Source organism: Plecotus auritus (genome assembly GCF_963455305.1).
Source record: "Plecotus auritus genome assembly, chromosome: 6".
Taxonomy (NCBI): Eukaryota; Metazoa; Chordata; class Mammalia; order Chiroptera; family Vespertilionidae; genus Plecotus; species Plecotus auritus.
This window is the reverse complement of record NC_137773.1, coordinates 107,398,496-107,416,580: the sequence shown is the minus strand read 5'-3', so window position 1 is coordinate 107,416,580 and position 18,085 is coordinate 107,398,496. Positions and strand designations below refer to the sequence as shown.

The 18,085-nt window shown below is 49.2% G+C and overlaps 1 protein-coding gene across 1 annotated transcript in view; it reads right to left on the bottom strand.

The window, feature by feature from the left end:
- The window catches only part of WNT3A (Wnt family member 3A), a 54,974-nt gene that overhangs the window by 31,260 nt on the left and 5,629 nt on the right, over positions 1-18,085 (bottom strand). The window contains exon 2 of the mRNA XM_080674770.1: positions 7,356-7,597. Within this exon, the coding sequence (XP_080530896.1) occupies positions 7,356-7,597 (242 nt within the window). The remainder of the gene's footprint in view (positions 1-7,355; positions 7,598-18,085) is intronic.

The following is an 18,085-nucleotide window of genomic DNA, read 5'->3' as shown; positions in this document are numbered from 1 at the left end:
AAACAGAGTTCAGAGTAATGATGGTAAAGATGCTCAAAAAAAAGACATAGTAACTGTGAAAAAAGAACAGTCTGAGATAAGGAATGACATAATACAAATAAAGAACACATTGGAAGGAATACACAGCAGATTAGGGGAAGCTGAGGATCAAATTAGTGAATTAGAAGTCAGAGTTGAAAATATCACTCAATCAGAAACATTCCCCCCCCCCCCCGAAAAACAACAACAACAACACAAACAATTAAAAAGCAGGAGGACAGCTTAAGGGAGCTGTGGGACAACATGAAACATAACAATATTAGAATAGCAGACTCATCAGAAGTGGCAGAAAGGCATAGAGAAGGTGTTTGAAGAAATAATGGCAGAAAACTTCCCTAACCTGGTAAAGCAAAAAGTCACACAAATTCAGCAGACACAGAGAACTTCAAACAAGAAGAACCCAAACAGGCCCATCATAATTAAAATGCCAAAAATTAAAGACAAAGAGAGAATCTTAAAGGCAGCAAGAGAAAAGCAAACTGTTACCTACAAAGGAGTTCCCATAAGGCTGACACCTAATTTCTCATCAGAAACTCCACAGGCCAGAAGGAAATGGCATGCAGTACTCAAGGTAATGGAAAGCAAGGATCTGAGACTAAGATTACTATATTCAGTAAGGCTATCATTCAAAATAGATGGTCAAATAGAGAGCTCCCCAGACAAAAAAAAAAGGATAAGGGGTACATCACCACCAAGCCAGCATTACAAGAAATGCTAAAGGGATTGCTGTAATGAGAAGAAGAAACAGAGAGAGAAACCTAGCCTTACAGAAATATAATGGCAATAAATAAGTACCTATCAATAATAAACCTAAATGTAAATGGACTAAATGCTCCAATCAAAAGGCATAGGGTAACAGAAAGGATAAAAAACATGACCCAACTATATGCTGTCTACAAGAGACCCATCTCAAAACAAAAGACACACACAGGATGAAAGTGAAGGGATAAAAAAAAAATTTCCATGCAATTGAAAAGAAAAAAAAAGCTGGAGTAGCAATACTCATATCTGACAAAATAGGCTTTAAAAGGAAGGCCATCACAAGAGACAAAAAAGGTCACTACAGAATACTAAAGGGATCTATCCAACAAGAGGATATAACCCTGGTAAACATATATGCACCCAACATAGGAGCACCTCTATATATATAAAAACGTAAGTGACCATTATGACCGAACAACTGAATGACCAAATGACCGAATGACTGGTCAACCAGTTGCTATGACGTGCACTGACAACTAGGGGGCAGATGCTCAATGCAGAAACTGCCCCCTGGTGGTCAGTGCGTTCCCACAGCCAACCTCCTGCAGTTCCAAACCACCCACCTTGGCTGGCCAGCCCCAATTGCCCCAATAGGGACTGAAGGAGACAGCCCCCATAATCCCAACCACCGGCCAGGCCGAGGGACCCCACTTGTGCATGAATTTATGTACTAGGCCTCTAGTAAATATATATAAAAAACTTCTAGAGGACTTTAATGGAGAGATTGACAACAATACAGTCATAGTAGGGGACTTGAACACCCCTCTAACTTCTCTGGATATTCCAGACAAAACGTAACAAGGAAACAGAGACTCTAAAGGACACACTGGATCAGATGGATTTAATTGACATTCATAGAACATTTCACCCCAACGCAGTAGAATATACATTCTTCTCAAGTGCACATGGATCATTCTCAAAGATAGACCACGTGTTAGGACACAAAACAAGTCTCTACAAGTTCAAGAAGATTGAAATAATATCAAGCATCTTCTCAGATCACAGTGGAATGAAATTAGAACTCTGCTACAGTAAAAACACCCAAAACATTCAAACACATTGAGGTCAAAAAGCATGTTATTGAATGGGCTACCAATGAGATCAAGAAATAAATCAAAAACTTCCTGGAAACAAATGAAAATGAACACACAACACCCTAAAATCTCTGGGACACAGCAAAAGCAGTCCTGAGAGGGAAGTTCATAGCACTACATGCATACCTCAAAAACAAGAAAAACCAGCAATAAACTATTTAACCCTACAACTTAAAGAACTAGAAAGAGAACAACAAGAAAAGCCCAGAGTAAGTAGAAGGAAGGAAATAATAAAGTTGAGAGCAGAAATAAATAACACAGAGACTAAAAAAACGATAAAAACACACACACACCGATGAAACCAAGAACTGGTTCTTTGAAAGGATAAACAAAATTGATAAAACATTAGCCAGACCCATCAAATAACAAAGAGAGAGGACCCAAATAAATAAAATCAGAAACAAATAGTGGAGGAGTAACCACTGACACCACAGAAATACAAAGGATTGTAAGAAAATACTATGAACAACTATATGCCAACAAGCTGGACAATGTGGATGAAATAGACAAATTCCTAGAAAAATATAAACTCCCCAAACTGAATCAGGAAGAATCAGAAAACCTGAATAGGCCAATAACAACTGATGAAATAGAAACAGTAATAAAAAAAACTCTTACCAGACAAAAGCCCAGGTCCGGACAGCTTCACAGGGGCATTTTACCAAACTTTCAAAGAAAAATTAACACCTGTACTTCTCAAACTATTTCAGAAAATCCAAGAGAAAGGAACACTTCCAAACTCTTTTTATGAGGCCAGCATTATCCTAATTCCAAAACCAGAGAAAGACACTACAAAGAAAGAGAATTACAGGCCAATATCCCTGATGAACATAGTTGCTAACATTCTCAACAAAATATTAGCAAATGGCATCCAGCAATATATTAAAAAGATCATACACCATGATCAAGTGGGATTTATTCCAGGGATGCAAGGCTTGCACAATATTCGCAAATCAGTAAATGTGATACATCACATAAACAAATTGAAAGACAAAAATCACATGATCATATCGATAGATGCAGAAAAAATATTTGACAAAATCCAACATCCATTTTTTTAAAAAATATATTTTATTGGTATTTCACAGAGAGGAAGGGAGAGGGATAGAGAGCTAGAAACATCGATGAGAGAGAAACATCGATCAGCTGCCTCCTGCACACCTCCCACTGAGGATGTGCCCGCAACCAAGGTACATGCCCTTGACCGGAATCGAACCCAGGACCTTTCAGTCCACAGGCCGACGCTCTATCCACTGAGCCAAACCGGTTTCGGCCCCAACATCCATTTTTGATAAAAACTCTCAGCAAAGTGGGAATAGAGGTAGCATATCTCAACATGATAAAGAACATATATGACAAACCTACAGCCAACATCATACTCAATGGGCAAAAACTAAAACCATTTCCCCTAAGAACAGAAACAAGACAGGGATGCCCACTTTCACCATTTTTGTTTGACGTAGTACTGGTAGTGCTAGCCATAGCGATCAGACAAGAAGAAGAAATAAAAGGCATACAAATTGGAAAAGAAGGAGTAAAACTGTCACCATTTGCAGATGACATGATATTGTACAAAGAAAACCCCAAAGACTCCATCAAAAAACTATTAGACTTAATAAATGAATTTGGCAATGTAGCAGGATACAAAATTAACACCCAGAAATCTATGGCTTTTTTATATACCAATAATGAACTCATTTTTTGCAACAAAAAAATTAAGATACCTAGGAATAAACTTAACTAAGGAAGTGAAAGACCTGTACTTGGAAAACTACAAGACATTGAAAAAAGAGATAGAAGAAGACATAAACAAATGGAAGAATATACCGTGTTTATGGATTGGTAGAATCAACATCATTAAAATGTCCATACTACCCAAAGCAATCTATAGATTCAATGCAATCCCCATTAAGATACCAATGGAATATTTCACAGACCTAGAACAAACTCTCCAAAAACTCATATGGAATAAAAAACACCCTGAATAGCTGCAGCAATCTTGAGGAAAAAAGAACAAAGATGGAGGGATCACAATACCAGATATCAAGCTATATTACAAAGCCACTGATCTCAAAACTGCCTGGTACTGGCACAAGAACAGACATAGAGACCAATGGAACAGAACAGAGAACCCAGAAATTGACCCAAGTCATTATGCTCAACTAATACTTGACAAAGGAGGCACGAGCATACAATGGAGTCAAGACAGTCTCTTCAATAAATGCTATTGGGAAATTGGACAGATACATGCAAAAAAATGAAACTAGACCACCAACTTACACCATACACAAAAATAAACTCAATATGGATAAAGGACTTAAACATAAGATGGGAAACCATAAAAATCTTAAAGGAATCCACAGGCAGCAAAATATCAGACATATGTCATAGCAATATCTTTACCAATATAGCTCCTAAGGCAATGGAAACTAAGGACAAAATAAACAAATGGGACTACATCAAAATAAAAAAGTTTCTGCACAGCAAAAGAAGCCATCAATAGAACAACAAGAAAGCCCACTGCATGAGAGAACGTATTTGCCAATGTTATCTCTGATAAGGGTTTAATCTCCAAGATTTACAGGGAACTAATACAACTTAACAAAAGGAAGATAAAGGATCCAATAAAAAAGTGGGCAAAGAACCTCAATAGACACTTTTTGAAAGAGGACCTACAGAAGGCCAAGAGATATATGAAAACATGCTCAAAGTCACTAATCATCGGAGAGAAGCAAATCAAAATGACAATCAGGTACCATCTCACACCTGTCAGAATAGCTATCATCAACAAATCAACAAATGACAAGTGCTGGAGAGCATGCGGAGAAAAAGGAACCCTTTTGCACTGCTGGTGGGAATGCAGACTGGTGCAGCAACTGTGGAGAACAGTATGGAGTTTCCTCAAAAAGTTAAAAATGGAACTCCCATTTGACCCAGTAATCCCACTTCTAGAAATATATCCCAAGAAATCAGAAACACCAATCAGAAAGGATATATGCACCCTTATGTTCATAGCAGCACAATTTACAATAGCTAAGATTTGGAAACAGCCTAAGTGCTCATCAGCAGATGAGTGGATTAAAAACTGTGGTACATCTGTACAATGGAATACTACTTTGTAAAAAAGAAGGAGCTCTTACCATTTGCAACAGCATGGATGGACCTGGAGAGCATTATGCTAAGCAAAAAAAGCCAGTTGGAGAAAGATAAATATCTTATGATCTCACTCATTTGTGGGATATAATGAACAACATAAACTGATAAACCAAAATAGAGCCAGAGAAAAAAAGTATTTTAGACTATAATAGAAGTAATCCTGTTATTTGCAGATTTTTAAGATTTCCTACAACTTTTGTGATATTATACTATGTTAGTACAGTTTGGGTAATATTATTATATTTAAAAAATTTTATTTATTGAAATGTTAATTTTTATTGCATGTAATCTATAATAATAAAAGCATAATATGCTAATTAGACTGAACAGCTGAACGACCTTCCAGACGTCCTTCTAGATGACCTTCTGGATGAAGCCATGGAGGTGGAGGCTGAGGCAGAGGCGGTTAGGGGCGGTCAGGCAGGCAGGCAGAGGCAGTTAGAAGCCAGTGGTCCTGGATTGCGAGAGGAATGTCTGACTGCCTACGGGATTGGGCCTGAACAGTCAGACATCCCCCGAGGGGTCCTGGATTGCAAGAGGGTCCAGGCCAGGCTGAGGGGACCCCCCACCAGTGCATAAATTTTGTGCACTGGGCCTCTAGTATTATTATATTTAAAAATCATTTTTCTTGAAATATTAATGTTTATTGCATGTAATATTATTATATTTAAAATAGGTTTTTGAAGTATTAATGTTTATTGCATGTAACATTATTATACTTAAAATCTTTTTTCTTGAAATATTAAAAAAATACTCTTAAAAAAGAAACAACAACAAAAAAACTTAAACAGAATTATCCTGAGACCAAGCAATTCTACTCACCACTCCAAAGGCTTTGAAAACAGTTGTACTAAAATGTTCATAGCAGCACTATTTACAATGGCCAAGGGTTGAAAATGCCCAAATGTCCATCAACGATGAATGAATAATAAAATGTGGTATATCCATATAATGGGATATTATCTTACCTAATAATAGACAAACATGTAAATTGACTGTACCTCCACTACACCCACAGCTAATCAGAAGTGAGTATGCAAATTAACCCAACAAAGATGGTGGGTTGATTTGCATATGCAGGCGCAGAGCTGCCAGGAGGGGCGGGATGCCTGCTATGAGGGGGAGGGGGGCGGCGGAGGGAGCTACAGGAGCGGTGCTCTGGCCAGGAGTGAGGACTTGCAGGCTCCCAAGCGTCCAGGAGTGAAGCCGGGGTAAGGAAAGCCTATTCTTGTACGAATATCATGCAACGGGCCTCTAGGTCAGTAATAAAAGGAATGAAGTGCTGTAACATGTTACAATGTAGATAAATCTTGAAAACATTCTGCTAAGTGAAAGGAGTCCTTCTCTCCCACTCTCCACCTCCTTCCCTTCCCACTTGCCCATGTGGCTCAGCTCCCATATAGTAATGGAGCCCAGGCCACATGCAGAGGCCCACTGATCACCAAATGTGAGAGAGAACAGGGACTGGTGGAGGGGCATAGAACAACCTGGGTGTGCTGCACTCTGATTTGTTGGGACGTATGACACATCATCATTGTCCAAACCTGCGATTTTCAACCTTTTTCATCTCATGACACACATAAACTAATTACTAAAATTCTGCAGTGCATTATATATATATATATATATATATATATATATATATATATATATATACAATCTGACAAAAATAGTTATAATTTTGATTCATTTATACTGGATGGCTATTGTTGTGTTCCCTGTTGTCATTTTTAAAAATCTGACATCTTAAGGAAAAAGAGGTCAGTGACCCTAACTAAATAGTCAGGTACTGCATGTTTTAAAAATTCTTGTGGCATACTGGCTGAAAATTGCTGGTTTAAACCATGCCGTTTTGAGAAAATTTGCTCTTCACCAAAAGTTAACCAACATGCAGCCCTCCTCATCTTTCTCTCCTTCCCAAAATGACCACTGGCTCCAGGCCCCTGGATAGCTTCCTTCATGTGCCTCTTGGCCCCCAATCCTCTCCCTTCCTGTTTTTTTTTTCTCCTTTTAATTGTATTTTCTCTCTAAGACCTGCCTTAAGTGCAATTTCCTTTCAGGGAGGGCCAGTGAGAAATCTGTGTGATCCTGTGTCCTTCCTGAGCTCCAGGAGCCCCCTCAGCGCCAGTGACCATGGGAAGAAACCACATCAGAGATGCTGGTATCACCAGGCGTGTGCAGCACTGCCCACCTGTTGGAGGTGCTGCTCCCATGACCAGGGGCAGGTGAGACACGAGGGCAGAGCAGGGCAGTTGGCTTGGACCTGCTGCACCAACAGGCTGCCACCTCCACCTGGAAGCATACCTTTGTCCAGCACAGGGCCGAAGATGGCCAGGCTGTTGTTGATGGTGGTGCAGTTCCACCTGCGGCCGCGGAACTGGTGCTGGCACTCCTCGATGCTGATCCTGACGCCCTCTGCCACGCTGGGCATGATCTCCACGTAGTTCCGACAGAAGCGCAGCTGTTTGGGTACTAGGCCCGGGATGCTGGCGCAAAGGATGGGCTGTGTGCCCAGGGACGAGTACTGGGGCCCGACAGCCAGGGACCTGGGGGAGAAGGGCAAAGAGGCCTGGTGAGTGGGAGAGCTGCCCTGGCAGCCTTTGAAACAGGAGCAGAAGCTGGGTCTGCCCTGGAGAGAGCAGGAAGGCCCTTTACTTTGGGGCACTTGTGCATTCCAGGGTGAGATGTGCTTCCACCCTGGAGGTAGCTTGTCCTGACACTGTACCTGAGATTGAGCACGAAACCTCAAGATGTGCCTGTGGAGTGGTGGGGAGTACATCAAGGAGAGCTGGAGGCCACTTGCTGCCCAGAGGAGGGGCTGCTGGTCTGGGGCAGGAGTGAGGGTAAGGTGGGCACAACAGTGGCTGAACCACAGACCCCCCCAACCCTGGGCCAGCCCCACAGAAGTAAAAAAAATATGTCCCAAGGAAGGTGTGCTCAGAATATTCACAGGGCTGTGAGTGTGCACGCAGACAGGAAGCTCTGCGAGTGCAGCAGGGAGGTGTGGACACAAGACAGAGCTTCTGCAGGGGAATCTGCTGGGAGACAGGAGTGAGGGCAGCAGAGGGGCCTGACAGATGCCTGAGTTCCATTTCTCTGAGACAAGAGCTGACCACACCATGGATGGGAACAGAAACCAGAGAGGTGATTCCCACATGCACACGGTGGGGACGGGCCTGACTGGGGCAAAGAGAAGGTTTCTCAGGCTGCAGAATGGACCCCTCTACCCACAGGCACCTGACTTTTAATGAAGTAAAATGACATAAAAAGAGAGAGAACTTGGTTTCTCAGTCACACCAGCCACATGTGGCCCAAGGCTACCAGGGTGGAGGGTACATATGGGACATTTCAGAGCCTGTGGAGAGTTCTACTGGACCACAGGGGACTAGGGTGACAAAGTGCTCTGTGTTGATGGGGGAGTTGATTACACATGTGTTTGCATGTCAGACTGACTGAACCATTTTCATTTTACTGTACATAATTGTACCTTGATTTTTAAAAAAATGACCAGGTCCTCTTGGCAGGAGGAGTGAGGGTTTATTTAATCCGGCAGGTGATGCATAGTCCTGCTCCCTGGGGACTTATCATTTCCATAGTGGATACTCCGCCATCCTGCCGCCATGAGCGTGTCCGTCTCCACAGTGGTTCCTGTGGTCCTGCCATATGTGGACGCATCCATTTCAGTAGTGGGTGCCCCACTGTCTGCCACCTGTGGATATGTCCATCTCTGCAGCGGGTGCCCTATGGTCCTGCTGCCTGTGGACGTGTTGGTGGCACTTACAGGCAGAGCTCTGCATCTCAGTACCTCCTTCATGCTGGTGTGAATGGTGCCAGGCTGTGCAATCCTCTCTTCCATCAGCTGCTGGTATCACAGAGGGCCTGCATGGTGTCTGGGAAAGGGCTGTAGAGATCTTCAGGTTGGTGGGGGAGGCCCCAGATCCAGGGGCACCGCGGGGTGGGAGACTCTAGGGGACCAACACCCATGGCTTCTGAATGCACCATCAGCATCAATGATCGGCTGTCTCTTAGCATAGAGGTACCCACGCTCACTCAGGCCGGGGCTGTGCATGCTCTGTCCTCTTCCTCCTCAGGGAGCTTAGTCCCTCCTTATTCTGGACTGTATGGTGCGGGAGTCCCTGGCCCAGGTCCAGAGCAGCCCCTGAGTCCTTGCTTATCTGGGAACTGGTTAGCTGGGCTCCAGGTGGGAAGGCCTGTTTCTCCTTCCTTGTTTGATGAGACTGAGGAAATGGCAGCTTTATTAATGCCTCAGCCAGAACTCCTGGGGCTTCTTCTTATTCAGCACCTCCTCTCCCCTGGGAGGGCTGAGCCCCGAGAAGATGGGGCAAGGCTTCTGTGTCCCTCAGACCCACATCATGATACTTGTACTTGGTGAGTCCTACTCCAAGTAGCTCAGTTCCATCTAGCTCTGATGAGAGCAACCGGGGACAGAAACAAACCTGCTCTCTGAAGTAGGAAGTGGACCCTATCATGTTTCCCACTCCAGTCTCCAAAATCTTCCAAGCCTCCTCCTGGCCTGAGGGACAAAGCCCGTGCCCTTGAGCTCCTGAGCGCCTGCTGCCTGGTTGGCTCAGAGAACATTTCCTCATTGCACAGTTCTGCTAGGGTCTGGATTTCTCCAGCTCCTTCCTCTCACACCATGGGGCCCTGCACTCCGGCCACAGCAGCCTCCCTACACATTCCCTCTGTCTCCTGCATAAGGCTTTCTCCCACTCACCCCGACTGCTACACAGAACACCCTCTCTCCCCTGCAGACCTTGCTCCTTGCCCCTCGGCAGGCAGAATGTATGCAGTTCCATCTTACTTCACCAGCTGCAGATGGAGGCTGGAGAGGGGGCAACTTCTCCTTGGAAGTCCTGAATGCAGGTTTTCACCTGTATGACGTCCTCTCAGCCCATGCCCTCCTGCCCAAACCCCTCAACAGCCTGTGTGTTCCCACCATTCCTGGGCACCCTCCCTTTCTCCAGATCATGTGCATTTCTCAGGGGTCAGCCCTGTCTTCTTCAAGCGTGCCAACTCACCCTGCAGTCAGATGTCCCATTGAAGCCGAACTTCCTTCCCATAGGTGCCAGCCCTCGTGTCCCTGAACCTGGGAGTGGTCTGGCGCTTCCAAACCAGACTTCTGGTCCCTTGAATGTCCCCACCCTGATATTCCAGAGCACTCCCCATCCTGTCCATTATTTGCTCGAAAGCCACAAACCAGCCATGACTTCGTGCCAGACAACACAGGCCTCCCCTCACCTCCATCTGAATCTGTTCCCTGGTGTGGTGTGCAACGGCGGGGCTGGCTCATTCATTCACTTGTTGTGAACCCCAGTGAATGCCGAGCACTGGGCCAGGCCTGACTCTCAATTGCCTCATAGTCCCAGGACCCCAAAGTTTCCAGAAAAGCCAGCCCTCTGCTCTCACTTAACGGTTTGGTCTCTCTTGGAAGCATCCTGTAACTGCTCCTGGCTCTCCTGCACCCTTCCCCTGCATGGATGGGCTGTCTCCACTATTCCCCTGAGACCCCTGTGCCAACCTCGTACGTAGCTTCCCGATGGACAAGCCAGGACCAAGTGGACAGATGGCAGGATGCAGAGGTCAGCTGTCTGCCCTCGGAAGCAATCCGTTGGTTAGGGTGAGGCTTCCTGGCTGAGAAGTGGGCCTGGCCTGGCTCCAGGACAGGGCAGGGTTGGGTGGACAAGAGGAGGCAGTGGTGGGAGACAGTCTGTAGCTAACCTGCACACCCCCTGCCTCTCTTGGCCACCTCGGACACAGAGAACCATAAAGAGAATGTGCCATGCCCAGAACCCTGCTTCTCCTCGCCACCTCTACTTCCTGTCCAGTCCACTCAGTCAGTTTTTACGACACTCACCTACCAGATGCCTTGTCCCGGCCCCAGGGACAGCACAGCCTGTGTCGACTCTGTGTGAATGGCTCTGTCTGCCCCAGACTGAGGTTTGCATCTGTTTCTGAAGCTTGGGGTCCCCACTTCTGACCTCACCTGGCAAGAAGCAGGTGCTGGGGGCTCCACACCAAGGACTAGGGACCAAAATCCTCGTTGGCATATTCACCAGGCTGCATGCCCACGCTCACTGGGCACTAGTGGGATTGACCGGAAACCACCAGCACCAGGGGTGGGGGCAACACCCACTGCAGTGATGGTGAGATGCAGGTGAGAGGCCCCGGGAACCGTGTGGCTGGCTGATTGTCCATCAGGAAGCCAGGTGGGGAGAGGAGCCGCGGTGGCTCTGGCTTCTTCAGCAGCTTCCAAGGCCTCCTGTCGGGGAGCCCGTCTCTCACTAGAAGGAAAATTCACGTCGATGTTGACTTAGAATCTCAGACAGAAAGACAAGAGGACTCCATCTCTCTGTCCTTGTCAGTCTCAAGGTGCTGGCCCCTGCCAGATGTGAGGCCAGGATGTATTCTGTGTTGGAATACAGGAGGGGCAAGGCACTCACCCCAGAACCCCACAGCTCCCACACCTCCCACGGAGCCTGCACCACCTCGGCCCTTCCCATCTTCCTTCTTTCCTGCAAGCCAGGGCCAGGGCAGAAAGATTGGGCCCACCCTGCTTCTTTCACACCCCAGAACTCTGCTCTAGGGGAAACAGAGAGGGTCTCTCAAGTTAATGGCCTTTCCCCAGTTCATTTCTGGGGGTGCTAAATCAGCTCCCACCTGCCTCCTCCGGGCTCTCCTCTGGGCAGGCCTGGGCTCGTCACCTCCCTGAGCAAGGCCAGGGTGCCAATGGCCGCCAGCCCAGATGCCGCTCCAGCCTCCACCAACCCCAGCAGGATCCCTCTCCCACCCCTTGAATTTCTTGAATTACTTCCAGGAAGGTTTTTCTGCTCAAGAACCAGGTGACCAAGGGGGTCTGGGCGATACAGACCCTGTCTGAGGAAGACTGAGAGCAGGGGATAGAGCAGGGGCGAGGGGGTGCTTGCGGGTGTCCCTTTCTACAAGGGCAGGGGGTGTTGAGCAGGAGGAGGGCAGGGGAGGGCCAAGAGGGCTAATTGGGCCACCAAATGTTGGCTAGGTCTTGAAGGATAAATTGAGCCATTAAAAAATCATATAAAAAATCCAAATACATTCACTAACCTTATGTGAGTGTATCATTTCACAACATCTACATTATCAAATCTTTGCACTGTACACCTGTACCTCACACAATGCCATGTGTCACCTGAATCTCAATAAAGCTGGGAAAGCATCCACACTGCACACACCCAGGACCCAGATTTCTCACGGAGGAGAAAGTAGATGTCCTTAGGCAATCAGTACTTGGAAACCAGGGTCTATAACTCTCTCCCCCCTCCTCCAACCCCCCACACTTCCAGGTGGAAGGGGGAGGCTCTGGGCTGGGGCTGAGGGCTGGATGGGAAGGTGGAGGAACAGCCTCCACCTGCAGCAGTGTCTATATGGGGCTCAGTCTCCTGGGACTCCCATGTACTGGCCTCTCCTAAGGACTAGAGGCAGCACAGAATGGGACGGGGCAGGAAAAAAACATCCACAGAGACTGGTGACGTCGGCCATGTGTGGCTGGTGGCACTGCACAGGACGGGCTCTCCATCCTGACAAACGTGCCCCTTATTCAAGATGTGAACACGAGGGGACGTGGACACAGTGTGGGAATGGGTGGTAGAATTAATCTTGAACCAAGAGAAGACCCAGTGATGAGGAAGCAGCAGACTGACTGCAGCCGCAGCACAAGCCTGTGATTCGGGAGCGAGCATGTCTCTTTGTTGAGCCGACTGAGCTGAGAGTCCAAGCGCATTCTGTGCTCTCTGGCCCCACCACCATCTGAGATGAACGTGTCTGCTTTCTTCTGGTGACTTGGGCCCAGAAACTGCCAACAGTGCTGCAGTTGCCACCGTGTTCATAGCTGAAGGTGAGCCCAACTGCGGTCCGCAGTGGGTGCAAATAGAGATACCATCTCCTGTCCCAGGGGCTGGCACTGAGGCTGCTCCGAGTGTTTATGGGGGGTTGCGTACTGTGGGAGGGCAGGGTGTGGCTCCCCCTGCCTCACCACCCACTGAGTTCAGACTCTAATGTGGCCCCAAGAGCCCCCACTCTGCTGCTCAGACTGTGATAGACAGCAAATCACAATAGCTGTATCGGCAGGACCTGTGGTGGAGAGCGGACGTCAATCAGGGCCCACCATGAGTTGTTTTCACAGCACAACCTCCAGCTGGGGGTGAAGTCAGCGCCCTCTGGAGCTGCTGAGGCTCCGAGATGGAGGGGCCAGAAAGTGGCCCCTAGGAGCTACAAACCATCTGACAGACAGCTGTCAGTGCATGCAAACCGGGTCCCCTCACCACAAGGTCCTGAGTTTGACCGCTAGGTGAGGTTGGGAGCATGTTCTTTCCAGACTGGCCACTTTGATTTTGGCATCATGAGACCCTGAGCAAGAAACCTAGACAAGCCACCCAGCTTCTGACCTGCAGAGCATGGACTAATGAATGGGTGCCACCTGAAACACTGAGTCTGGTCACGTGTTACACAGTGCAGACTGGTGTACCTTGACTCCTCCTCTGCTCACAGGGCGCTTCTCTCTCAGATCTTTTTTTTTTTTTTTTTAATAAATATATTTTATTGATATTTTACAGAGAGGAAGGGAGAGGGATAGAGAGCTAGAAACATCGATGAGAGAGAAACATCGATCAGCTGCCTCCTGCACACCTCCCACTGGGGATGTGCCCGCAACCAAGGTACATGCCCTTGACCGGAATCGAACCCGGGACCCTTCAGTCCGCAGGCCGACGCTCTATCCACTGAGCCAAACCGGTTTCGGCTCTCTCTCAGATCTTGAGACAGAACCTCATGGGCTGATAAGCCCTCCATGTGCAGCTTGAGGATCCATGCCAGCGCCGCCTTCACCAGCCAGTCACCAAGATCTTTAGATAGCTCTTCCAGCTCCTCACCTCAGCCAGCACCACCTCTCCCCACAGCCCGGTGCCCCGCTCTCTTGGAGGGCGGTTATTGCTCCCTTCCAAACCCCTGGCATTGCTTGGGCCTCTGTCTGCAGTTAGCCACTGCCCAACCCCTTACTTGGCCCACCTGCCCTGTCACTGTCACTGTCACCTCAGCTCGGCCCACTATGTGACTCCCTTCAACCTACACAAACTATGGAGGTGGCTCCCAGGACCCTCTGTGCTGGGAGGCCATGGCTCAGAGGAAGACACTGGCCAACAGAGAGCTGCCTTCTCACCATGTCCTCATCTGGCAGAGAGAACGAGTTCCGACCTCTTCCTCTTCTCTAAGGTTAGTGATCCTATCTCCTAACATATCTCATTGGGGGTCAGAGCTTCAACGTGTGGATTTGGAGGACACGGACATGTAGTCCAGACAATGAGTATGGTGTACAACATATTAATAAACAAAACCCACCAGCCATCACTACACTCATATGGCCCATTTCCATCATGGAACCGTCACCAAGGGGGGACCCGTGTGGTGGCCCCTGCCTGTCCCCTAGCTGGTTGACTTTGCCTGCAGCTAGGGAACCTTTTGTGCTTTGGTTTCCCCAGCTGACACACCAGGTGGCTGGGTGAGAGCTGGGTTCTCCCAGGGTAGCCCCTGACTTCACAGCGTGCCCACCACAGGACCTGTTAGAAACTCAAGTTCCCTGAACCTGCTGAGTCAGAAACTTGCCCTGGGAAAGGGGTTCTGATTCTGGGTCACTGAGGGTGTGTCCAGCTCTGAGTCTGGGGTTGCAACGCCTCCCTGTTGACTCCTTGAGAGGCCTCTTCAAGTCCAAACCCTTGGGTCTGGCAGCCAGGGTTTGCCTCTGGTTTCTGCTTCTGGACCCCAAGGCTTCTGGGGATGTCCAATGCCACCTTTGAGAATGTGGGTTCAGTCAGACCCAGGAAGGCAGCATCTGATCCAGGTCAGGAGAGGGACCAGACATGACCCCTTACCCCCTACAGCCCCATCCATTTCCATGAGGCGGCCATTCACTTCCCTCTAGCCCAGTGACCCAGAACCAGAGATGAGCAGGTGACCAGGGCCAGGCCCACATGTCCCCTCAGAGGAACCAACAGGAAGAGGCAGAGCCAGTGGTGAATGTTCTGAAGCCATGTCATGGGAAGAGCGATGCCTGGTGGGAAGTGACAGCCTGCTCCCCAGCCTGAGGAGACAAACTGGAGTCTCTGTCCAGCAGGAATGAGAGGGGCTCTTGGGAGGGGCCTCAGTCAACCCCGGAGCCCACGCTGAGGTCTCACCTGGAGCCTGGGCGACAGGTTAGTCCTCCATTCTCCCCTGAGCCCCTGACACGCTGCACAGGAATGCAAACTGGGGTCACTCACAGGAGAAATGACAGTGTCCAGGTGAGCACTGGCGGTGGGACCCTGAAATCTATTACCCCTTTTTTAATCCAGGTCACAGCAAGGTCTTGACCTTGCCTCAGGGGTACCATGTATTTCCTCCTCCTCATGGCCTTTGCTACAAAAGGATGTTTCAGCCGATGGCCACCTTGGGGGTTGGCCAGCCCTGCCCTGATGGCCCCTGGGATTGTGGTCCTGGGAACCACAGGGACATGAGGGCCTGCCCACCCTGGGGAGAGGACTGAAGGCCACCTGCCCTCACTTCACCCATTTCCTCTACCTGCTCCTGGCCACGTGATTCACCCCTGCATTTCCCTTCCTCTGCCAACCCTGAGGTGCAGGATGGCATCCCAGGAGGTGCCCACACCTTAGCAGAATTTTAGCTGCCCATCTGGACATCACACCCTAATGTTCCACAGGCCTCTCAAAATCAGTCTCACACTGAATGCACCCCCAGATGCATCAGTCTTCCTCCCCCCGCCCCCTGAGTTCTGAGCCTTTACCCTGGATCCCAGCTCAGGAGAGACCCTCCCTGCAGGAGTGTCCACACAGCAGAAAGGGCCCACAGTCAGACATGGCACCCCCACACCACAGACCTAAGTAACTGCTACACCATCACTCAGAAGGCCCCGAGATTCCAAAAATGCTCAACGGACAAGGCAAGCCTTAAAATGCAGAGCACAAACTGCTCTGTGCAGTTTTTACAACCAGGAAAAATGTGTGAGTGAAATGAAAAGAACCCGCAGCATTAAGTCAGTGAGATGGCAAACTTGTCTTTTTTCCAAGGTGGGGGTGTCACCTTCAGCCCAGAACACACCACGTGCAAAGTGGCCCCTAGGCTCGGTTCCGCTTGTGACTGGGGCCACGTGCACCACGGCCGCGCTAGCACTGGTGGTTTTCCTCCCTCCTTCCTTGTTCACTCCTGTTGAAGAGACACTGCAGAGGCTGGGCGCCTTGCCAGACTGTCTTACTCGGAACAGAGGCGGCACTGGCTGTGACATGCAGGGGAGCAGGCTGTCCAGAACCCAGTCTGGCTGATGGCCTTCACCATGTGGACTTTACCATGATTTTGTGGTGAGGCCAGAGGACAGAAGAGGCTCTGGGCAGAGGGATACATTCCCAGTCAGAGAGGCTGGCCCTGTGCACTGTCCAGGCGGGTCTGGATGGGTAGCAGGATCTCAGGTGAGCATTTTGCGGGCTCTGTAGGAGGGGCCTCGGCTGGGCCTGGAGGGCAAGATGTGGGCCACGTTCTGGGGACAAGGGTCCTTGTACCTTGGTGGCCCTGGGGCACATTCCACCCCACATCATTAGGCCACCTCTTCCAGGAAGCACCCTGTGCCCCAGCCCTGCTGTCTGCTTTCTTGTCCCAGTGAGGCTCTCCACCTCTTTCTGCACGGCCTCCCATGTCTGGGCCATGAGGTGCCTCTCCCAGAGGGCAAAGCCATGCCTTCTCTTGTCCTTTGAGGGCACAGAGGAGGCACAGAGCGGGCACAGAGCTCTGCCTAGGTCCTGGGAGAGCAAGGAGGTCCAGTGGCCTCTGCTGTCCACCCTGTTGTCCAGGGGCCTCCTCCTTGATGACGCACGAGGCCTCCAGAGCAGCTGTCCTGTCGGAATTGCTGTCTTCTAAGATCAGAGCTTTTCCACAGGAGGAAGAGGGTCCTATCCTGAGATCGGAGGCCCCAAGTGTGGCTGGTTGCCCTGAGGGTTGATGGCTGCCTAGCTTGATGGATGGGCTCGGCTCTTCTGGGTGGAACTGTTCAAGAGCCACAAGGAACCGAGGCTCCCTCATGGGGGCAGACATGCCTGAGGGAGAACCTCCAGGTTCTGCACACCAAGGGGACCCCAGGGAAGGCAGCATGCCTCCTCTCGCTCTCTTATACTTGGAAGACCCTGCCCTCAGAGCTTGAGCACCTTCTCTCTGGGGAGGGCCAATGGGAGAGGGGTCCCCAGACCCACCCCTCCCTGCCCAGTGCATGACCCTGCCTGTAGCCCTCCCAGCACTCCCGACCCACCGGGCCAGAAAGCATTACTGACACATACTTTGAGCAAGTCCCAGCAGGTGGGCAGAAGCTCGAGTGCCTGCGGCCAAGCATTTGCCCGCTTCCCTGGGCGGCAGCGGCGGCACGTTTTTGTCTGGGAAGGAATGTGGAAGCGCCAAAGCATTAAACACCTCCAGGGTGTCACCTGTGGAGGCTTGGAGGGAGACCGAGGTAGCGCTCCCCAGTGAGTCATGGGCACCCAGCCCCAGAATGGGGAGCTCAGAGGGTGCTGTAAAAACACTCAGCTATGTCCTCATGTCCCTCGGCTCAGGCCACCTCATATGGCTTGCTTTTCATGGGAGAGATTCTACTGGTTCATTCATTCATTTGTTCATTCAACAAAACCTTACCAGCAATTTCAGGGGTAAAGGGTGAAAAGGGAGGAAGAATGAATCCCCTCATGGGATTTCACAGCGGTGATAACAGGGACAGTCCTGTGACCATTTCACAAAGGGAGGGAGATTGAACTGGACGCAGGCAGCCCGGCTGGGGTCTCTTTCCCCACAACCTGAGACCAGTCAGCTCATGTCCAACCCAGCATGGGTGCGCCAGGCAGGCTGTCTCTGCTGTTTGTGCTGGGGCTTCTCTGCAAGATGCGCTCAGTATAGTGCCTGTCTGACACCAGCTGTTGAACAAACAAGCTACTCAAACTGCAGACTGCACTGGTGGTGTT